The sequence below is a fragment of the Hyaena hyaena genome, unplaced genomic scaffold, assembly GCF_003009895.1.
Source record: "Hyaena hyaena isolate Hyena2069 unplaced genomic scaffold, ASM300989v1 scaffold_9, whole genome shotgun sequence".
NCBI classification, from domain to species: Eukaryota; Metazoa; Chordata; class Mammalia; order Carnivora; family Hyaenidae; genus Hyaena; species Hyaena hyaena.
Window position 1 is genome coordinate 5876486 of NW_024080641.1, and position 23395 is coordinate 5899880.

Here is a 23395-nt window from a genome sequence, read left to right on the forward strand (position 1 = left end):
GCCATGGGGACGCCGAGCGGCCCGGAGAAGGGGTGCCAGCCGCCTCCGGTACCGGAGTGCGACGCGGAGGACCGGCCCCATGGGGCTACGCAGCCCCAGGCGCACCCTGAGGACGCCCACAAGCCGGAGGCCCCCGAGGCCCCCGAGGAGCCCCAGAGAGTGAAGGAGCTTCCCAGCGGCCGAGGAGCTGAGCAGCAGGCTGAGGAAGAGGAAGAAGTGGGAGAAGGCAGCAGCACGGAGAGCAGCCGCGACGCGGTGAGGGACCCGGAGGGCGAAGGAGGGGTCACCGGGGGGACCCAGAGAGAGGCGCTAACGGGTGACAGAGACACAGAGGGACAGGTATAGAGAGACCTGGAGACAGGGAGACAAGGACAAGGACCCAAGACAGAGACACAGAAAGACCAGAGACAGAGTTTCAGAGAGATGAGGATAGAGACACAGACAGAAACCCAGAAACAAAGGACAGAGATGCTCAGAGAAACGGAGAGACAGAAATTTTGAGAAAGGAAAATACTCTGAGAGAGACAGACATAGCGATTCAGAGACAGAGACAGATGAGTCGGAGAGACAAAGCCCAGAGAAACAGAAGGAAAGACTCAGACCCGGGGAGACAGAAAGAGCGAGCGAGCGACCGAGCGAGCCGGGCTTACGAGAACGCGACGCCGGGAATGGGACGTGGATAGCGAAAAAGTCACCTTCTTTGAGTCGGCGGCATACCCCCTCCCCTCCCGCGAGCCCCTGGGCCTCCTCCCAGGCGGGGGAACACCGCACCTGCACCCTCCCCCCGCAACTTGAATAGCTGGGCGTGGTGACTGACTGGGGCTGATCAGAACTCCCAGTCCGGGGAATGCGGTGGGGAATGGACCTACCCGATGGCTGCAGGGGTGAGTCCTCCCCTCTTGACCACGCACCCTTTAACCTCAGAGGGAGGCTCCGCCCCCAGCACCGATCCCGGCCACGCCCCCCACATCCGCCCAGCCTGGGGAGAAGGTGCGAGGGGCGGCACGGCGGCTTCGAGAGCAGCAGCTGGAGGCACTGACTCGCGTGGCCCTGATGGAGCAGCGAGTGAAGGAGCTACAGCGCCAGAGGAAGGAGCTGCGGATCGAGGTGAGGTCGTGGACTTCGTGGGAAGTCTGGCCCCAGCTCCAGGGAAGCCCTTAAGGCCAGGCTCCCAGGCCTTTCCTCCTGCGGGATCCGATTCTCAGGCCTCCAGCCCTGGCCTCCCTCCGAATCCAAGAGCTCAGATTCTCAGGCGCCCCACTCGGACCCAGGCCTCTGGACCCCAGTCCTTGCATTCTCTCCGCAGATGGAGGTGGAAGTGGCCCTTCTGCGGGGCGAGCTGGCTGGGGAGCGAGTGGCTGCCCGGCGCGAGGAGGAGCAGCTCCGGGAGCTGCTTGGACAGCAGGTGGAAACCGAGCCGGGCAGCCGGGAGCAGCGGGAACAGGTCTGTTCGTCCTGGTGGAACTTGCCCGCCAGTTTCATTCCTTGTGGGACGGATCCTCCTGGTCGTGCTCCTGGGACCCGAGCCCCAGGGTTGGGTTCCTCCTCCCTCCCTGATTCTAGAACCTGAGTCATTGGGGTAGGGGTGGGGGCGCTTGGGGCTCTTCCTTTGCCCTGCCTCTTTGGTCTTTAAATGTCATATTGTGGGGGCGCCTGGGTGGCTTAGTCGGTTAAGCGTCCGACTTTCGCTTGGGTCGATCTCGCGGTTCGTGGGTTCGAGCCCCGCGTCGGGCGCTGTGCTGACTGCCAGCTCAGAGCCTGGAGCCTGTTTCAGAGTCTGTGACTCCCTCTCTCTCTGACCCTCCCCCTACTCATGCTGTCTCTCTCTCTCTCCTAGAAAAAAAAAAAATGTCATATTGTGAAAAATGTCAAACCAACAAAAGAATAGTCAGATGGTGGCCATGTGGTTGGGCTCACCGGCTTCGACAGGGATTAATCTTCCATTTTTGTTTCCTATCCCCCAATTTGCTTCCCTATCTTCAGTTTTAAAAGCCAATCCCAGGGGCGCCTGGGTGGCTTAGTCGGTTGAGCGTCGGACTTTCGCTTAGGTCATGATCTCGCTGTTCGTGGGTTCGAGCCCGGCGTCGGGCTCTGTGCTGACTGCCAGCTCAGAGCCTGGAGCCTGTTTCAGAGTCTGTGACTCCCTCTCTCTCTGACCCTCCCCTGCTCACGCTGTCTCTCTCTCTCTCTCTCTCCCCTAGAAATAAATAAAAATATTAAAAAAAAAAAAGCCAATCCCAGATATGATATTGTATGTAAATTCTTTAAGGACCTATTCATTTTTTTAAATTAAAATGTTTGAGTGTTTTTATTTATTTTCGAGAGACAGAACAGAGCATGAGCGGGGCGCAAGGGGGCGGGGGGCAGAGGGAGAGGGAGGCACAGAATCCCAAGGAGGCTCCAGGCTCTGAGCCTTCAGCACAGAGCCCGATGTGGGGCTCGAACTCACCAACCGTGGGGACATGATCTGAGCTGAAGTCAGTCACCCAGGTGCCCCTCATTCTTTTTCTTTTTGAATTTATTTATTTATTTTAAAGTTTATTTATTTATTTTGAGAAAGAGAGATAGTGCAGGGGGGGACAGAGAGAAAGAGGGAGATGGAAACCCAAGTGGGCTCCACGCTGTCAGCACAGAGCCTGATGCGAGGCTTGACCCCATGAACTGTGAGATCATGACCCGAGCCAAAATCGAGAGTCAGACGCTCAACCAACAGAGCCATACAGGGCCCCCTAAGTTTATTTATTTGAGAGAGAGAGTGCAGGGGAGGGGCAGAGAGAGACTCCCAAACAGGGTCCACACTGTCAGCACAGAGCCCATCATGGGGCTCGATCCCACAGACCATGAGATCATGACCTGAGCAAAATCAAGAGTCGGAGGCTTAACTGACTGAGCCACCCAGGAGCCCCTAAATGTTCCGTGACTTTGGAGGCTGATCTTAAACTCCTGCCCCACCCAGGAAGTCTTGGATACCCCCGGAGAAATGGCTTCCGACTCTGGGTTCCCAGTCTCTGCCCTCCCCTGCGCTGATTGTCTCCGTCTGTTCTGAGTGTAACGGGCCCAGCCTGCAGGAGAGCGAGCCAGACAGACCGGGTCCCTGCACTCCTGGCGCCGGCACCCAGGCAGCCTTCTGAGTCCTGGCTGGCCCGGCCCTTGCTGGCCTCTGTGTCACTTCTTGTGTCCAGACTGCAGTGAGAGCCCGGCTGTTCTTTCAGGAGCAGAAGCGGCTGAGCCAAGAGCGGGATCGAGTGGAGGGTCTTCGCCAGAGACTCCAGGAGGCCCAGGGACAGCTCAGCTCGCAGCCGGAGGACCAGCGTGAGCGGCTTCTGCAGGGGGTACAGGAGGTGAGGATCCGGGAGACAAGGACCTGGGATCCGGGCCACTCTTTTCTCGGGACCCAGACGTCCAGGCCATCAGTCCCCGCTTCTCTCCCTTAGGAGTTCGGGCCCCAGCCGTACAGCCCCCGGACTCTGGAGTCTAGATCCTCAGGCCTCTCTTACCTCCTTGACCTCAACTCCTGGCCCCAGGCCACTACCCCTAGGGCCTAGGGGTCCAGGCCTCCAGCCTTTTTTGCATTCCCACCCACAGATGAGGGAGCAGCTTGATGTGGCCCAGCGTGCCTACGAGGACCTAGAATTCCAGCAGCTGGAACAGGAGAGCCGGCGAGAGGATGAGGACCGGGACAGCCCCGGAGCCCGGGCACTGGACCCCAAGGTCCAGGCACTTCAGGCCAGCGTGGCGCAGCACAGGGTAAGTAGGGTCAGGCTGGCCCTGCCTCTCTCGCCGCTGCCCTCTGTTCTCCTCCATTCCATGTCTGGCCCTTTCTCTGTCCTCGTTTCCGGCCTGGGTCCCATTCTTGAGAGCAGTAACAAGCGTTGATGTTTATTGAGCATTTACTATGTGCCAGGCGTGGTCCTAAATGCTTCATGAGTCTTTCTTTGCTTGTTGAATCCGTACAAGAATCCTAGGAGGCGGGGCGCCTGGGTGGCTTAGTCGGCTAAGCGTCCGACTTTCGCTTAGGTCATGATCTCGCGGTTCGTGGGTTCGAGCCCCGCGTCGGGCTCTGTGCTGACTGCCACCTCAGAGCCTGGAGCCTGTTTCAGTCTGTGACTCCCTCTCTCTCTGACCCTCCCCTGCTCACGCTGTCTCTCTCTCTCCTAGAAATAAAAAAAAAAAAAAAAAAAAGAATCCTAGGAGGCAAACCTTACCTTCTTTGCACTTTATAAGTGCAGAAACTAAAGGTCAAGGTGCTCGAGGAAACTCTTCCAACGTCACTCAGTTTGTAGAGGATAGAGCTCGGATCTGAACCTGCTGGGTCTTCGCCTCTGCCTCTCAAACCCAAGTCCAAAAAGATGACCCTGCCGGCCCTCTCTGGGAGTTTCATATTCAAGGGTCAGACAAGTCCCGCTGGAAAAAAGTGACATGTTTTGACTATATTTAACACAAAGTTTTCCGAAGCTTTCGATTAGAAGGGTCTGACGTGGGTCTCCTTTGCCCACCTCCATTTCTGGGTCTTCTCCCTGCCACTGTCGCTTCTCCCTTCCGGTCTCACACAGCTCCCGTCTGTCTCTGTTGCGTCTTGTCTCTTTTCTCTGCATCTTTCTCTTGGGGTCTGTCTTGATCCTTTTTTGTATCTCTTCCAGTTTGTTTCTCTGTCCCTTTCTCTGTTCACCGCGACTCTCTCTGGGTCTCTGTCTCCCTTGGTCTGTGTCTGCACATCGGATCCTCCAGCCCCTCCAACCCACCCCAGGTCTCTTCTGGACCCCTCAAAGGGAAGAGGGCACCAGAGCTTAACTCAGCCCCCAGCTCCCACCCCTCCCTGGGCACCCGGGTCCCAGGGTCTCTGTTACGGGGTCCGGTAAACCCCAGGCTCCCGCGGAGGACGTGGCTCTGTGGCAGCGCTGGGAACCCTGGGGGCAGCTGGGTGACCAGGTCACACGGGCGTGCCCTGCAGCGCCGCATCCAGGTCTTAGAGGAGCAGCTCAAGTCGCTGGGGGAGCAGATGGCCGCTGAGAGCAGGGGGCTGAGCCGGAAGAAGGAGGAGGCCCTTGAGGCCCTGACGCAGGTAAGTCCTCCTGGGAGACCTGTCCCGCTGTCGCCGCTTCCCTCTGGGGCCATCTCATCGCCACGCAGCACCCCAAGAGGTCTGGCGTCAGGGCAGGCCGCTGGGACAGCCCGTTTCCTCTGCGACACGGGAACTGGTGACCTCTTGCTCTCCCTCAGGAACGGAGTCGACTGCTCCAGCTCAATTGCCTTCAGGGAGCCCCCGGAGGGGACTTCTCGGAGTCCAGCCAGGCCCTCACTAAGGTATGTGGGTTTCTTGCCCGTCAGCCCCTTCCCCCCTCAGACCCTGGAGTCCATCCCCCAGCCTCCTCCTCCTCCCTCAGGAGTCCGGGCCCCATGCCCCTTCTCCCTTGGGATCCATATTTCTCAGCCCCCTAAATGCTTTTGCCTTTGGGACCTAGGGGCTCAGGCCCCCGTTCTCCCCTCCTCAGGGACCCAGTCGTCTCTGCCCCTAGCCCTCGTTCTCTAAGACCAGGGTCCAGCTCTCCTGCGACCTTGAGCCTTTGTTTTTCCGTCTGAGAAATGGGCTGACGCTGGAGCCATGGGCCAGACCATCCAGGAGCTGATGGGTCCGTCTGTGATCTTTCCAGCTCCCATTAACCTTCAGCCCCTCTCCCGAAGCTCCTGTTCACCCAGAAGACAGACCGCCAGCTGCTGGTGCTGCAGGACCCCGCCGTCCACACCGCCGCCTCCGCTTCTTCCTGCCTCTTCTCCGTTCACAGCTCTCTGCAGGTACCTCCCCCCACGTCTCGCGTCACTGCATCTCCAGAACTTTCATGGTGGCTCTCCCTGCCCCCGGGGGCGTGGGGGAGAGGGACGCGTGATCCAGGGGTGTTTTAATCTATCTTTTATGAGGCTCAAGCTTCGTGTGTCGATTTTCTTTCTTCTGCCTCACATTCTACTGCCCCCCTAGCAAAATGGAACTAACGGGGTGCACCCAGAAGAGCATTTTATTTATTATTTTTAAAAATGAGTTAATTAATTTTTTTAATGGAACTGTTTTTTTTCTTAACATAAATCCAAATTAGTTAACATATAGTATAATAATAATCTCAGGGATGGAATTTAGTGACTCATCACTTACATATAACACCCAGTGCTCGTCCCAACTAGTGCCCTCCTTAGTACCTCACCCAGTTAGCCCATCCCCCCACCCAGCACCCCGCCAGCAGCCCTCAGTTTGTTGCCTGTATTTAAGAGTCTCCTATGGTTTATCTCCCTCTCTGTTTTTATATTATTTTTCCTTCCCTTCCCTTAGGTTCATCTGTTTTGTATCTTAAAGTCCCCATATGAGTAAAGTCATATATTTGTCTTTCCCTGACTGATTTTGCTCTTAGCATAATACCTTCTAGTTCCACCCACGTAGTTAGACAAATGGCAAGATTTCATTCTTTGTGATGGCCGAGTAATACTCCAGTGTATATATACACCACATCTTCTTGATCCATTCGTGCGTCGACGGACATTTGGGCTCTTGCCATCCTTTGGCTATTGCCGATAGCGCTGCTGTAAACCCTGGGGTGCATGTGCGCCTTGGAATCAGCACTCCTGTGTCCTTTGGATACATACCTAGTAGCGCAATTGCTGGGCCGTAGGGTAGTTCTGTTTTTCAGTTTTTGAGGACCCTCCCCCCAGCTTTCCAGAGTGGCTGCACCAGTTTCCCTTCCTACCAGCAGTGCAAGAGCGTTCCTGTCTCACCCAGGAGTACTTTTTTTTTTTTTTAATGTTTTATTTATTTCTTGGAGAGAGAGAGAGACAGCGTGAGCAGGGGAGGGTCAGAGAGAGAGGGAGTCACAGACTGAAACAGGCTCCAGGCTCCGAGCTGGCAGTCAGCACAGAGCCCGACGCGGGGCTCGAACCCACGAACTGCGAGATCATGACCTAAGCGAAAGTCGGACGCTTAACCGACTAAGCCACCCAGGCGCCCCCCAGGAGTACCTTTAAAATGTACTCCTGCCAGTCAGGGCAGATTGATAAGAAGGCCTCCTCTCTCTGCCCCACTGGCCCCAGCCCCGCTCCCTGGCACGGCCACTTGTTTCCTGGCTACCCCTCCTTCCAGATCTCCGTAACACTGGGGGTCCCCACTTATTAACGGGTTACAACATTCACTGAAGGGGTTGTTGCTAACTCTTTAAAATGAAACAGTAGAAAGCATCAGAGGTGGGCATGAGGTAGGGATGAGTATTAGGTGAAAGTTTTGTTTCAGGTGTGCGGCTGTGTGGTAAGCATTTAGACATCGGTAGCTCTCATGTCATGTAAGCGTTTTTTCAAAAGTGTATATCAGCTCCTCGCTGGCTTTTATTTTCTAACTTAACACTCTACCATGGAGATTGTTTCCTACTGATACATTTTGAGCTGCCTCATCATTTTTAATGATTCTAATGATAACAGGATAAGCAAGGTGATGATGACAGCTGACATTTTTTTGAGTCCTTAGAGATGCCGGGCACTGTTTTATTTTATTTTTATGTATTTTTCCTTTTTTTTTTTAATGTTTTTTTATTATTGAGACAGAAACACAGCATGATTGGGGGAGGGGCAGAGAGAGAGGGAGACACAGAATCCAAAACAGGCTCCAGGCTCTGTCAGCACAGAGCCTGATGCGGGGCTCGAACCCACGAACTGTGAGATCATGACCTGAACCGAAGTCAGAGGCTCAACTGACTGAGCCTCCCAGGCGCCTCAGTATTTGTTTTTTTAATGCTTGTTTATTTTTGAGAATGTGAGAGAGAGTGTGAGCTGGAGAGGGGCAGACAGAGAGAGAGAGACAGAGGATTCAAAGCAGTGAGAGGGGAGACCCCGACGCGGGGCTCGAACTCAGGAACCGTAAGATCATACCCTGAGCTGAAGTCGCCTGACTGACAGTAGACCCCCAGGGCACTGTTTTATTTTATTTATTTATTTATTTTTAAAAAATGTTTTTATTTATTTCTGAGAGAGAGAGACAGCGTGAGCAGAGGAGGGTCAGAGAGAGAGGAAGACACAGAATCTGGAACAGGCTCCAGGCTCTGAGCTGTCAGCACAGAGCCTGACGCGGGACTTGAACCCACGAACCTTGAGATCATGACCTGAGCCGAAGTCAGACGCTTAAATGACTGAGACACCCAGGCGCGCCACTCAGGCGCCACCCCCCCCCCCGGGCACTGTTTTAAATGCTTCACACAGATTCACTCATTTGGTCTTTGCAGTAATATTACCAAGTGGGTTCTTGCCTCCATTTTTTTATAGGCGAAGAAACGGAGGCAGAGAGGTGAAGGTAGTTAACTAACTGAAATGCAGCAGGGCTGGGATTTGAACCTAGGCACCGTTTTCAGTGCACTAACTGCTCCAGGCTCCGGTGGGACACAGAGGTCTATGTGAGGGCATTGAGCCAGTCCTCCCTTTGCTGATGGGGATTGGAAGCTTTTGTAGTTTAAGCAACGCTGTTATGAATACCCGTGTGTGCATGTGTCCTTTTTTGTGCACGCAGTGATACCATTAATTAATATTAGTTATGATTAACATTATTATATTGTCTGATGTAATTATATGCATGTGTAATATGTAATATATGATATTTCTTATTTGTTAATATTAATAACAATCATGATTTTTCAAAAAATTTTAAATATTTGTTTATTTTTGAGAGAGAGAGAGAAAGAGTGAGAGTGGGGGAGGAGCAGAAAGAGAGAGGGAGACAGAATCTGAAGCAGGCTCCAGGCTCTGAGCTGTCAGCAAAGAGCCCTATGTGGGTCTCGAATTCACGAACAGTAAGACCATTACCTGAGCCAAAGTTGGACGTTTAACCGACTGAGCCACCCGGGTGCCCCAACAATCGTGATTTTTGAGAGCTTAAGGTAGGCCAGTGTCTGCTCTAAGCCATTTTATCTTATTCATTCATTCATTCATCCTTTTTTTTTTTTTTTAATTTTTTTTTATTTTTTTATTTTTTTCTTACCCAATGTGGGGCTTGAACTGACGACCCTGAGATCNGAAAGAGAGAGAGACAGTGTGAGCAGGGGAGGGTCAGAGAGAGAGGGAGTCACAGACTGAAACAGGCTCCAGGCTCTGAGCTGGCAGTCAGCCCAGAGCCTGACGCGGGGCTCGAACCCACGAACCGCGAGATCATGACCCAAGCGAAAGTCGGACGCTCAACCGACTAAGCCACCCAGGCGCCCCATCATTCATCCTTTTAAAGTAGCTCCATGCCCAGTATGGGCTTTGAACTCACCACACCGAGAACAAGAGTCACATGCTCTGCCCACCTGAGTCAGCCAGGTGCCCCCTAAGCCATTTTATCATTTTGAAGCTATTATTTGGGCACGAGAAGCAGTCACCTGTTGGCAGTGTGACATGGTTCTGTCTAATATATGGATCATGAAATCTCTCGATCTAGAAACAACATTTCCTCCTTTGCTCCGAGAAGCCCCGGAAGTAGGTCCCATTATTATCTGAGGAAAGTGTTTGCAGATTTTCCGTAGGGGAAATTAACTCTCCAGCCGGCTCCCCTGGCAGCCTGATAAAGGTGAAGTGGCAGCTGCGTTGCCAGGCAACGCGACTGAGGGTAACTGCGACCCTTAGAAATGAATTGCATATCTATAAATACTTGCTGGGCGGCCCCGTCCATTCCTCTGGAGTTGTCACCTGAGCTGTTGGCTCCCGTAGGTCCTGTGCCCGCTGCTGTGGGTCTCATACCCGCCTCGCACCTGGATGTCACCTGGGGGAACGTTGCCTGCGCTCCCCTGCGTGCTCTGCATGAGGTCATCCACATAATCTTTGCACCAACCACGGCAGGGTGGGGGGATGGCACTCACTTTACAGGGAGGAAGTGTAGCCAGGGAAGACAGGAATCGCCAAGGTCACCCCCTGCCCCCCCAACCCCCTCCCCTACCCCGGGAAGTGGCCAAGCTAGATTGGAACGAAGTCTGCCTGTTTCCACGACCTGTGCCTTTCAGGAGGCCAGGGTGTCTCAGGAATCCTTCGGAATCCGGAATCCAAGTGGCTGCCATGGCTAACGCTAGCTCAGGAGGAGTGGCGGGGGAGGGGCTGGGGATCACCTGGGGACCACCGGGCACGGAATGAGCCCCCCGGGAGTTTTTATTTACTCAGCCAGGTAAACATAGACAAGTGGATAAATGAATGAATGCGTGAATCAGCAAAGTATACTCTGCCTTGCTCCTTCCTCTCCGTGCCTCCAGGCCCTGTTACATCCCTCCCCAACCTCCCCCGCTTTTTTCCGGGATCACGTGATAGCTGAGACTCTTGACTCCTTGGGTTGAACTATTCTGCCACTTCCTAGCTGGCTGAACTGAGACATGTCTTTTTGCCTCAGTTTACTTAGCAGCCAAATGGGAATGATAATAGCCCCCATTAATGGCTAAAGTGCTCAGCATGATGCGGGGCACATAGTAGGTGTTCAGTGAATGTGCTGCTGTTACTAGGATTATAATCACAATGATTAGTATTCTTATAATTATTAGCGCCCTTCCTCTACCACTCCCACCCTCATCTCTGGTTTTGTGACCCTAGACCAGCCTCTTCATTGATTCTCTCTCCATCTTACTTTCTATCTCCCAATAATCTGTTTCCCACACAATAGCTAGTGATCTCGGCCCCTCCTACTTCAGCCCTCCCCACCTAAAGCTGTCAGCGGCCCCCTGAGCCTCCTCACCTCAGCCTATGAGCCCTTCCATGATGTGGCCCCTGCCCACCTCTCACCACTGTCCCCCATACACGCTCTGCCGAAGAGGTGCGCTGACCTGCCAACATTCCATACTTACTCCTGCCTCAGGGCCTTTGCATTTGCTGATCCTTCTACCCAAAACACTGTTCCCTTCAGCCTTCCCTGGCCAACTGTCATTCCTTGGGCCTTAGGGTCAGCATCCAGACCTGCCTTCCAGGTGGAAGGTGATCCTCCTTTCTGACACTTTATTTTCTTTGCTCACTGCACTTTCTGATGATCCACTTGTCTGATGGTTTATTTAGTTCCTACAGCATAAGTGACATGCAGACAAGGCTTGGGTCCACCTTGCCCACTCGTTTCTTCAGTGCCAGGTATCTAAGGTCTCAGGGTATGCTGGGAACATGTGTTGAAGCAAGGAAAGGGTGAAGAGACACAGGGGCTCAGTTTCCTCCCTGTGAAGGGGAACGAAACTTTCCCTGCTCCCTGGGCTTTTAATATTTTTTTATTGTTTATTTATTTATTTTTGAGATAGAGACAGTGTGAGTGGGGAGGGGCAGAGAGAAGGGGAAAGAATCCCAAGCAGGCTGCGTGCTCTCAGCACAGAGCCCCATGAGGGGATCGAACTCATGAAACCGTGAGACCATGACCTGAGCCAGTCAGACGCTTAACCTACTGAGCCACCCAGGGGCCCCTCTGTGGTCTCTTAAAAGTTTAGGTAGCTGTTCAGAGTGCCAAGTACACTATTAGGCACATAATGAGCACTTGATAAATACTGGCAGTTATTATTTTTTCAAACTTCAAAAAAAATTTTTTAAATGCTTATTTATTATTGAAAGGGAGAGTGAGCAGGGGAGGGGGGGAGGGGCAGAGAGAGAAGGGGACAGAGGATCCGAAGTGGGCCCCACCCAACGTGGGGCTCACAAACCTCAAGATCACAGGCTGAGCCACGCAGGCACCCTGGAACTTTTTTTTTTTTTTTTTTTTTAAAGATACCATGAGTGTGGGACCTGGGTGGCTCAGTCGGTTAAGCGTCCGACTTCAGCTCAGGTCATCATCACCCGGTTCTTGGGTTGAAGCCCTGCATCGGGCTCTGTGCTGACAGCTCGGAGCCTGGAGCCTGCTTCGGATTCTGTGTCTCCCTCTCTCTGTCCCTCCCCCGCTCATGCTCTGTCTCTGTCTCTCAAAAATAAAGTAAATATTTAAAAAAACGAAAGATAACATGAGTATAGAAAATCACATGAAGCACTTGCACAGCTTAATGATTACATGAGAACATTCTGGAACTGCCAGCTGTGTCAGGAGGTAGAACTAACAACCGCTCCTCCGGAAACCCGCCTCATGCCCCTGAATGATGACCTCCTCCGCCTCCTGGGGAATGCCCACCAGCCTGACCTTTACAGTATCTGTAGTATCTCTCTTTTTTTTAAAGTTCCATCAGTTAAGTGTTTGTCCCTAATCACTATAGTTCAGTCTTCCTTCTTTCTTCTTCATTTTTTTTTTTTTTAGTGGCTATATGTTTTAAAGTCTTTATAGATTTCCTCTCTGTTTCCTTTCTTTGTCCCCTTTGCAATTTATTTGGGGGAAGAAATCAGATGGTTGTTTTGTAGAGTTTACCAGGGAAGGGTTGGTGATTGCCTCGTGGGGGTTAATGTCATCTCTCTGGCTCTTTGTATTTCCTTTGAAGTTGACTGTGGGGCCCCAAGCAGATGCAGGGTCAGCATTTTGCAAGTGTTGCTGGGCGTGGTGTACCTGTCTCTCTTTCTCTGGCATTGGTGCCTTGATCTACTAGACCCTTTATGAAAGGTCTAAAGTGGTAAATTTCTAGTCTGTTACTCTTCTTCATCAGTTCATTGCAATACTTCTGTAGAGAGAGAATTGCCTTTCTTTACTAGTATTAACTCTTGTATAGTATTAAATATCTTGATGTGTTGTGACCTATAGTAGTAAATATCATTGCTGGTGCTCAAATTATGCAGTGTATTATTTTTATCATTACATTAAAAAAATTTTTTATTTGGGGGGCACCTGGGTGACTCAGTGGGTCAAGCGTCTGACTCTTGATTTTGGCTCAAGTCATGATCTCACTGACAGTGCAGAGCCTGCTTGGGATAGTCTCTCTCTCTCTGCCTCTCCCCTGCTCGGGCTGTCTTCATCTCTCAAAAATAAAGAAGTAAACATTAAAAAACCCACACATCATTGTTTAACAAAAGGCTTTATTTTGGGGGCACCTGCGTGGCTTAGGGTCCTCCTATTTAGTCTTGGCTCAGGTCATGTACTTGCAGTTTGTGGGAGCTGCTTGGGACTCTCTCTCCCTCTCTCTCTCTCTCTGCCCCTACGTCACTTGTGCACATGTGCATGCACTCCCTCTCTCAAAATAAATAAACTTAAAAAGATCTTATTTTTAAGTAATCTCTATACCCAACATGGGGCTGGAACTCACAACCTCGAGATCAAGAGTCACGTGCTCCACTGGCTGAGCCTGCCGGGCACTCCTATTTTTTTTTTTTTTAATATTTGTTTATTTTTGAGAGAAAGAGAGAAACACACAGAGTGCGAGCAGGGTAGGGACAGAGTGACAGGGAGACACAGAATCCGAAGCAGGCTCCAGGCTCCGAGATGTCAGCAACAGAACCTGACGTGGGCTTGAACCCACGAAACATGAGATCATGACCTGATCTGAAGTGTGACACTTAACTGACTGAGCCACCCAGCACCCCATGTTGGAGCTATTTTCTTTGAAATGTGGTCAGTGGCATTCACTTCACAGTTGTTTTCTTTTGTTTTAAATGTTTATTTGTGAGAGAGAGAGTGCAAATGAGGGAGGGGCAGAGAGAGAGGGAGACACAGAATCTGAAGCAGGCTCCAGGCTCCGAGCTGTCAGCACAGAGCCCGACCCGGGGCTCAAACCCACGAACCGCGAGATCATGACCTGAGCTGAAGTGGGGAAGCTTAACTGAGCCACCCAGGTGCCCCTATTTTATTATTCCTTATTATCTATGTAGAGTTGCTGTTTTTTTCTTTATTTTTTAAGTTTATTTATTTATTTTGAGAGAGCAGCAGCAGCAGCATGAGCAGGGGAGAGGCAGAGAGAGAATAAGAGAGAGAATTCCAAGCAGGCTCACACCATAAGCACAGCAGAGTCCGACATGGGGCTCCATCTGGCTCCATCTCAGGAACCGCAAAACCACAGCCTGAGGCGAAAAAGAGTCAGATATTTAACAGACTGAACCACCCAAGGCGCCCCTGTTTTTTTCTTTTTAAAATGATTTCAGCGTGCTTGCTTGCTTTCTTCCTGTCAAATAAGTTTATTTTCATTTTTTTAGTAACTTTTTAGTCTGAAGTAATTTAAGACTTGCAGAAAAACTACAGAAACAATGGGAAGAATACCTGTATCTCTGGCATTCGGGTTCTGTAATTAACACTTGACGTTCTCTGTACACACACACACACACACACACACACACTTAATTTTCCTTCTGCAGCATGATTCGCCTTTACCCCTAAACCCTTCCTACATTTATTACCTAAGGTCAAGGCCACTGTCTTGCATAACCACAGTGCAGTGATCAAATTCAGGAAACTAACTGAGATAATACTATTAAAATACCCAGATATTATTCGTATTTTGTCAGCTGTTCCTGCTGTTTTTTTTTCCCCCCAGCAAAAACCAAACAAAATAAAACCAAAGTTTTTTCTGGTCCAGGAGCACAGGGTACATTGGGTTATTATGGGTTTTTGGTTTTTTGTTTTTTTTGAAAGCCAACATTCCCCTCGCTCAAAGTTTGAAGGGTATGGCAGGATATTCAGCGAGATCACTCTCCCACCCTGTTTCCATCCATCAGTCCACCTCCTGGGCACAGCCTGGGTTACCAGTTTATTTATTTATTTGAGAGAACGAGAGAGAGAGAGAGAGAGAGAGAGAGGGTGAGTGAGCAGGAGAGGGGCAGAGAGAGAAAGAGAATCCCTAGCAGGCTCCATGCTGTCTGTGGAGAGCCCGACACCGGGCTCGAACCCACGAACGGCGAGATTGTGACCTGAGCCAAAGTCAAGAGTCAGTCACTTAACTAACTGAGCCACCCGGGCGCCCCATTTAAAGTGAACAACTCAGCGGTTTTTAGCATATTCACAGAGCGGTGCCACCATATGCGCAGCCCATTTTACAGCACATTCATCACCCCCAGAAGGAACCGGGCATCTAGAACTGTCACCCCTCAATCCCCCCCCCATCCCCTGGCACCCACTCATCTACTTCCTGTCTCTAAATCTGCCATTCCGCACCTTGCACTGTGTGGTCCTTGGGGACTTGCTGCTTTTCCTCAGCATCATGTGTGCAGTAGCTTTCCGATCTGAGCCAAGTAGCTGCTGGTTTTCCTTGGCGGCCCTCCCTCCGGCTTAACAGTTGGGACTGAGTGCCTCTTCCTGAGTGCATGGGCCTCGTGTGTGTGTTTGCAGGGCTCCATCGGCCTCCAGAGGACTGGAAGCCTGTCCCGGAAGAGGGGAGAGAGAGCGAGCCAGAGGGGATCCCCCCGACCTCTGTCCCTCCACTGTACTGGTGAGGCTCTCCCCACCCCCGCACCCCCTGTTCCCACGTACCTCCTTACCCACCACCGCCCTTCCCTTCCCGGGGCAAGGATGGAGGAATCTGGACGCCTGTGGGTGGAGGGGCTTAGATGAAGGAGAATCCCGGTCCCCTAGCCCCGGCCCTTCTTTCCCAGGACCCCTGGAGGCCTCAGCCCTGCCACCAGCATCGGGACACTCTGGAAGACACCCACTCTATCAGCTGCTGAACTGTGGCCCTGGGAACAGGTGAGACGTCAGGCGGAAGGTGGGGAGATGGGAAGAGGCCGGGCCGCTGGAGCCTGCCCTGGTGTCTGTTGCCTCCTCCCAGCTGTGGGGCCCTCCACCCAGACATCGCCCGCATGGAGCGGCTCCTGCAGCAGGCGGTGGCGGAGAGGGAGCGACTGCTCAAGGCCAGGGTGAGACCCCAGCCCCTTCTGCTCAGGGTCAGGAGATCCTACTCCAGCTCTCTCCTCCCTCAGACCCAGGGGTCCAGACCCCCTATTCCCTCCCTGCGCCCCCCTCCTCAGACCCAGGGGTCCAAGCTCCCAGCCCCTCCTCCCTCAGGCCCAGGGATCCAGGCCCCCAGCCCCCTCCTCCCTCAGGCCCAGGGGTCCAGGCCCCCAGCCCCTCCTCCCTCAGGCCCAGGGGTCCAGGCCCCCAGCCCCTCCTCCCTCACGCCCAGGGGTCCAGGCCCCCACCCCCCCTTCCCTCACGCCCAGGGGTCCAGTAAGTTTTTCCCCCACTTCTTCCTGGTTAGCATCCTCATTGACTCCTTCATCCTGAACCCACAGGAAGGGATGAGAAAGAGCACAGAATGTTCCTCGGGCCCTGCCGTACCTGCCATCATGGTCAGTCCGCCCCTGCCCTCAGCCTCCCCTCCCTGCCCTGTTTCTGTCCTGGCCTCTGCCCTTTCTTATCTGCCCCCTCCTCTCCTCCAAAGGCATAGAAAAGTGACCGGGCCTTGGCAGGGGGAGGGGAACTGAAAAGGCCTGGTTTCTGTTCCCACTATATCTGTGACACGTCCTCGGGTAATGTGCTCTACTTCTCTGTGCCTCAGTTTCCTCTTCTATAAGTAGGCGACAGTGTCAGCAGTTACTATAGAATGAGGGCAACTACATGCTGGGACTTTTCAAAACTTTTAAAAATGGGTTTGATTCTTTAAAAAATCTTCATTATACACATATTCAAGCACATGCAGAGGTAGAATAGATTGATAATCCCCTGTGTACCTGACATGCAGCTTCGGTGATTATCAGTCTTTTTTTTTTTTTCCCCAAGATTTTTTTTTTCTTAAGTAATCTCTACCCCCAACTTGGGGCTTGAACTCACAACCCCAAGATTGAGAGTCTCACACTCCACCAACTGAGCCAGCCAGGCACCCCAGTGATTATCAGTTTTGAATCTTGTTTGACTTTCCAGCTTTGTTTTACTTAGCTCTCACCTCCTTCTCACCTTGCACTGGAGTATTTTAAAGCATTTTTTAAACATGTTTGTTTATTTTTGAGGGAGAGAGACAGAGCGTGAGCAGGGGAGGAACAGAAAGAGAGGGAGACAGGGAATCCAAAGCAGGCTCCAGGCTCTGAGCTGTCAGCACAGAGCCCGACACAGGGCTCGAACCCACAAACTGTGAGATCATGACCTGAGCCAAAGTCGGATGCTTAACTAGTTAAGCCACCCAGGTGCCCCATGCACTGGAATATTTTAAAGCAAATTCAGATAATTGTACATTTCGTCCATACTTCACTGTGTATCTCCAATAGATAAGTTTTCTTTTTACCATAAGAAAAATCCCATTGTCGTACTTTATGAGATGATTAATAATTCTGTAACAATCTAATGGATTCTAATTCATATTCACATCTTCCTAATTGTCTCCGAAATGTCTTTTTATGGTTGGTTATTCGAATCTGGATCCAAACAAAGTACACACGATGCATTTAAAATGTCTCCTAAATCTCCAATATTAAGAATCCTTTCAGGGCGCCTAGGTGGCTCAGTCAGTTAAGTGTCCAACTTCAGCTCAGGTCATGATCTTGAGGTTCATGGGTTTGGGCCCTGCGTTGGGCTCTGTGCTGATAGCCTGCATTGGATTCCCTGTCTCCCTCTCTCTCTTTCTCTCTCTGCCCCTTCCCCATTCATGCTCTATATTTCTCTCTCTCAAGAATAAATAAAAATAGGGGCGCCTGGGTGGCTCAGTTGGTTAAGTGTCTGACTTCGGCTCAGGTCATGATCTCACGGTTTGTGGGTTTGAGCCCCACGTCACACTCCGTGCTGACAGCTGGCTCAGAGCCTGGAGCCTGTTTCAGATTCTGTGTCTCCCTCTCTCTCTGACCCTCCCCTGCTCATGCTGTCTCTCTGTCTCTCTCTCTGGAATAAATAAAACATTTTTTAAAAAATTTTTTAAAGAATAAATAAAAACATTTAAAAAAAAGAATCCTCCCTCCCTAGTTTTTAAAAAATGCCATTTATTGGTGGAAAAAAACTGATTCATGCATCCTGTGGAGTTTTGCACATTCTGGATTTAGCTGACTGTTCTCATTAAAATTTTTTTTTTTTAAATATTTTTATTTATTTATTTCTAGGAGAGAGAGAGACAGTGTGAGCATGGGAGGGTCAGAGAGAGAGGGAGACACAGACTCGGAAACAGGCTCCAGGCTCTGAGCTGGCAGTCAGCACAAAGCCCGACGCGGGGAACGAACCCACGAACTGCGAGATCATGACCTAAGCGAAAGTCGGACGCTTAACCGACTAAGCCACCCAGGCGCCCCTGTTCTCATTAAAATTTTATTTTTACCTATGCTAATAGCATTAATACAAACGTTTTGGATTGGGGGAAATGAGGGTCGCCCCATTGTACCTCTGGAGGCACAAGCATTTTCTCTTGCTGAGAATTCGAATCTCATTCTATACTTCTCAACGTGCACTGATTAAACCATATCTTGTGAATTTATTTTTCCCGTATATGTTGTTCCCAGCCTGCTTTTTGTTTTCTCAGCCATCTGTCCTTTTCTTATTTTTTTTTTCAACCAGTATTTATTGAGGGCCTACTGTGTGGTAGACCCTGGGTTACAGCAGTGACCCAAATGACAGCCCTTGAGGGAAGCTGGCGTTTCGGGAGGCACATAGGAAAAACCAGCGTCAATAAGTAAAATAAATAGCGTGTCAGGTGCTGATAAGACCCAGGCAGTAAAATATACCAGGAAGGGCAGTGGAGCCTTCGGGCTGTCAGGCGTGAGCTCTGCCGCATTAAAAATGAAGCAGTCCTGCTTTGGAGCATCATCATTTATTCATCAGCCCCCTGCTTTGTGCATCGTCTCCCCCCCCCCCGCCCCCATGTAACCCCAGGCTGCCTTCTTGTGCGCATGTGCAAGTGCTTCTCTGGGATTCGCACCTGGAAGCGCAATTGCGGGAGTGGAGAGCCTGACGGCGAGCTTGTCCTCGAAACAGCCCCGGGAGGAGGTTGCTGTGATAGCCCCGAATTTCAGCACAGGGGGACCCAGGGCCCCGAGAGGGGCAGGGGTTCCGTGGGGGTGACATGGTGCGCAGCGATGGAGTCTCGAGTCCCGCGCCCATCTCTTCTCCTGGATTTGGGGCCCCGCTCTGCCACATCCTGCCGGGGTGACCTTGGTGAGCCACTGCCTCTCTAGAAGCCTCAGTTGCCTCCTCTGGGAAATGGGAACAATAGAGGTTTGTTTCTGTTTTGAGAGGAAACGAGGTGATCACTGTGATCAATTTGCACAGTGATCATGTCGGTGATCCTTAGTGTAACTGGCTGGATCTGGAGACAGGACCCATAGAAGATTCCAGGCTCCCCTGGCTGCCCTTTCAACGGCTCCTTCCCCTCCTCTGCATCCCCGCCCCTCGCCTGGCTCTCCCCAGTTCCTTGCAGTGAATCTCCTCTGTTTCTCAACCCTTCTTGCTCTGGCCTCACTTCTGTTTCCTCGCCTTGTTTTCTCAGCCCTTGATACCCAAGGGGTGGTCCTTGGGTAGCAGCACTGGCCCCCTGGGAGCTGGTTCGACACACAGAACCCCTGACTGTACCCGAGGTGGCATTCCTTTTAAATTTTTAATTTAATTGTATTGTATTTATTTAGAGAGAGAGCATGTGAGTGGGGGAGAGGGGCAGAGGGAGAGAGAGAGAGAATCTCAAGCAGGCTCCACTCTTGAGAAGGGACTCCATTCCACGACTCTGGGATCATCACTCCACCTGGAACCACCTGACTGATTTCAACTAGGATGATCAGCCTACTGAGCCAGGCACCCCCCACCCCCTTCCTGTCCCCTGTGGCTGCATCTTTAACAAAATTCCTAAGGGTGTCTTGCCTGTGCACTCAAGGCACACCACTCAGAGCCTCAGTGTGACTGTGGGGATCATACCATTCTTTGCAGGGAAAAGAATAGGTGTGACCAGTCTTGGGCCTTATAAACAGTAGACACTTCCATGGCCTTCATTTTTCTCCCTTTTATGGCCACGAGAGATGATCACTCTGCTTGGTGAATCCTGGCGCTGTCAGCTCTAGCTGTGTGACTTGGGCCTAGTGACTTAACCTCGCTGAGTCTCGCTTTCCATGTCTGTGAAATGGGGGTAATGAGGTACCTACACCCCAAGAGAGTTCAAGGGGGCAGAGGGATTATACCTATAAAGCACTTAGCACAGGTAATAATTGCTGGTTCATCACAAGAATAACAACCGTAGTAGTAGAAACTGCCCTCAAGGATCGATCACTTATTTGGTCCCTGTGTCACAGGGACTCCCTCACTTCTCTGTCACTTCTCTGACATACCTCTTGTGTTTTGGGGTGAGCTCTGGGGGAGGAAGACCTGGGTTTGTGTTTCAGCTCTGCCACCTAGAAGCTCTGTGAGACCTCAGGTGGATTAGTTTATATTTTTGTGCCTCAATTTGCTCATCTGTAAAATGGAGCCCCTAGTAGCCTGGTCCCAAGGGCAGTCGGAAGTCAAGTTGTTGCTGCTCGAAAGCCCTGGGCAAGGTGTCATAGTCCGTAAGTGTGGCTGCCAGATCGTGATCATTGTCATGATTACCACCATTGATACTGCTGTTGAAAGGCCGGGGGGGGGGGGGAGGCGCCTCGGTGGCTCAGTCGGTTAAGAATCCGACTTCGGCTCAGGTCATTATCTCACGGTTCATGGGTTTGAGCCCCGCGTCCGGCTCTGTGCTGACAGCTCAGAGCCTGGACTGTTTCAGGTTCTGTGTCTCCCTCTCTCTGGCCCTCCCCAGCTCATGCTCTGTCTCTCTCAGTCTCAAAAACAAATAAACTTAAAAAAAAAAAAAAAAAAGGCTGTGGCGGCCACAGGACCGCCCCCCCCTTTGATGTCAGCCGCCCCCTTCTCTTCCCTCCCCAGGCCCCGCCCACACCCCCACCGCCCCCCCCAGGCCCACGGGTCTTGGATCTCCGGCAGCACCTGGAACGCTGGGGCCACAACCCGGACAACTGCCCGCACGTGAGGGTGTCCGGGGGCTGCTGCCGCGGGTCCCTGGTGAAGATGGGCGGCCGCATTAAGACCTGGAAGAAGCGGTGGTTCTGCTTTGACCGCCAGGCCCGCCGTCTGGCCTACTACGCCGGTAAGCCTGGCCGCCTGGGACCTTGGGCCCCCAGGACCCTGGAAGTGGCCACTCCGGAGGCCTTCCCCACCAGACGCCTAATAGACCCGGCCATGAGTCTGGCTCCCCAGCCCCCGGAGCGACCCGGAATCCAAACCCCCAGCCCTCCTCAGTGACACGGGTGACAGTTTCATACAATTACTGGCTCCCCAGGCCCCATTTTCCTAAGACACTCAGGAGGAGTGTGAAGCGACATTGTCCAGGTCCTCCCCCACCCTCAGCACCCAGGGGTCCGGGCCCCTCACCCTCCCTCTCCAGGGGAGTCCATGATTCTGAACCTCTCCTTGAGTCTATTTTCTCCTCCAAGACCAAGGCACTCAGGGACCTAGGATTCCGGCTCCCCAGACTCCATCCCCCAATCCTGTCCAGTCTCCCTTCCAACCTCAACCTTCACTCACCTCCCAACCAGGGTATTTTAGGGACCTTCAGACTCTGTCACCAGTCCCTCCCCCCAGCACCCGTCCCGGGACTTGGGTCTAGCGATCCCCGCCCTGAAGCCCAGATGCGCACCTCTCACTGGCTGCTTCTCCCTCACCTCCCTCCATCAGACAAAGAAGAGACCAAGCTCAAAGGCGTCATCTACTTCCAGGCCATCGAGGAAGTCTATTACGATCACTTACGCTGTGCCTTCAAGGTGAAGCCCTCACACGGTGTCCCCCTGACCTCCTGGTCAGAGCCCCTGCAGTCAAGCCTTAGCTTGTCCCTGGGAAAGGCCACCCAGAGACGGCACCATCAGGGTACTCCATCCAGCACAGAAGCCCCCAGTCATTTCACTGCCGCAACCAAAAATTAAGAACCCAGTCTCTGGCTCTCAGCCCATGTTGCTTTTCTTGGGACAAAAGATCTAGAGCAAAAGCTTGGCAGGCTCTGACGCCAAGCCAGGAATAAATGAATGAAGATGGCAGGGTGAGGACTGAGGCAGCCTGGGAGCATCTAAAGGAGATGATCGTTTCTCAGCCGCTGCCCATAGTTGCCAAATGGGAATGGGCCGCATGGTGTCACTTCATACTCTTTTACCCTAGAAAACGCAGGAATTCGAAATTTGCACAAGTGCAACGTCAGAAATATAAAGGTTGGCAACTGGTATAGCATTTAGAAAGCTCTGGAGAGCAACTGACTATGGCCTTTTATTTTTTGTAAATGTTTATTTATTTTTGAGAGTGAGCGTGGGGGAGGGGCAGAGAGAGAGAGGGAGACACAGAATCTGAAGCAGGCTGTCAGCACAGAGCCAGACATGGGGCTCGAACTCACAAATTGTGAGATCACGACCTGAGCCGAAGTCGAGCGCTTAGCCGACTGAGCCATCCAGGTGCCCAGACTATGGCCTTTTAGAGCTTAGGTTGGAATCTCAGCTGTGGGACATTAGGAAAGTGACTTCCCTTAGCCAGCCTTATTTTTCTCACCTGCAAAATGGGCACAGTTCAACCCGTTTCCTCAGAGTTAAGAAGGTTAACAGGCAATGGGTGTAAGGGATTTACTCAATTCAGGGCTGGCAAGTAGGTACTTAATAAATGGGGTGTAGATACTAGCTTTCCCCAGTTACAAACGAGGGGAACCTAGATTTTGGGAAGGGAAAGTTTGAAAGCTTATATTTCTAATACATAAGGTAGACAGACTGTAAAGGGGACGGACATGAGTCCTCCTTTTAAATTCCTCTTGTCTTCCAAATTCTCAGCCCCCAGATGTTAATTCATTTGATCTTCATAACCCAGTGAGGTAGCTAGCATGATTTACGAAGACAAATGGGGAAATGGATTCAGAGAGCCTAAGTAACGTGTCCAATTCCACACAGCACGTAAGTAGCAAGGCTGGGATTCGAACCCAAATGTCCCCCTTAACCACCTTCACTCTGCTGCTTACTCCAGAGCCCCAACCCTCGCCTGACGTTCTGCGTGAAAACCTACGAACGCCTCTTCTACATGGTAGCACCGAGCCCCGAGGCCATGCGCATTTGGATGGACGTCATCGTTACCGCCGCGGATGAGAATCACGCCCCCTGAAGGCCCCGCCCCCTCGGGGGACGTCCCGGTGGGGCTCCGCCCCTGCCTCGCCCGCCGCCGGCAAGCCTGGGCCCGCCCCCGTGGAACTTCCGGGAATCCTGCAGGTGCCGCAGTTCGGCCGGCCCGAGCCGTGGCGTTGGGGGCTGCAGGTGCCTTCCCGCTACGGGAAGCCAGCCCCTGGGCCCTGCCCCGGGCAGGAGGAAGATGGCAGGGGCGGGAAGGAACTATTTATTGGTGCTCCTGTGATACCGAATTAAACACGGAGGAAAACAGTGATTGCTGCCGTGGTTTCCAGCACAGGCGTCCGGGCCCCTTGGCCCCTAGGCAGGACATCCCAGTTATAGGTATCCCTGAGCGCGAAGCGTCCACAGCCCGTTCTCCTCTCTTTAGGAAAGGAGGCCTTCATCATTAAGGTCAAGGTGGGGAGAAGGAGGTGGGGAGGCATGCGCCCTGAGTCTTTGGCAATTTTGCTGGTTTTAGCTTGTGGGTCCT

General features: G+C 52.1%; 1 protein-coding gene across 1 annotated transcript; it reads left to right on the plus strand.

Moving 5' to 3' along the window:
* Window positions 1–23175, plus strand: PHLDB3 (pleckstrin homology like domain family B member 3). Its single transcript, XM_039246365.1, has 15 exons — window positions 1–255; window positions 925–1107; window positions 1307–1444; window positions 3213–3341; window positions 3586–3747; window positions 4952–5062; window positions 5221–5304; window positions 5683–5793; window positions 15176–15275; window positions 15439–15529; window positions 15612–15699; window positions 16075–16131; window positions 20645–20864; window positions 21452–21537; window positions 22769–23175. The coding sequence occupies exons 1-15, from the start codon at window positions 4–6 to the stop codon at window positions 22901–22903; spliced, it is 1947 nt and encodes a 648-aa protein (XP_039102296.1). The 5' UTR covers window positions 1–3; the 3' UTR covers window positions 22904–23175.
* The last annotated feature ends 220 nt before the right edge of the window (window positions 23176–23395 follow it).

Excerpts from the sequence above, each read along its gene's own strand:
- PHLDB3 (XM_039246365.1), top strand. The coding sequence starts at position 4 with ATGGGGACGCCGAGCGGCCCGGAGAAGGGGTGCCAGCCGCCTCCGGTA. Across the intron at positions 5,063-5,220 it reads CCCTTGAGGCCCTGACGCAG|GAACGGAGTCGACTGCTCCA; the intron begins GTAAGTCCTCCT and ends GCTCTCCCTCAG. Across the intron at positions 5,305-5,682 it reads CCAGCCAGGCCCTCACTAAG|CTCCTGTTCACCCAGAAGAC; the intron begins GTATGTGGGTTT and ends CCTCTCCCGAAG.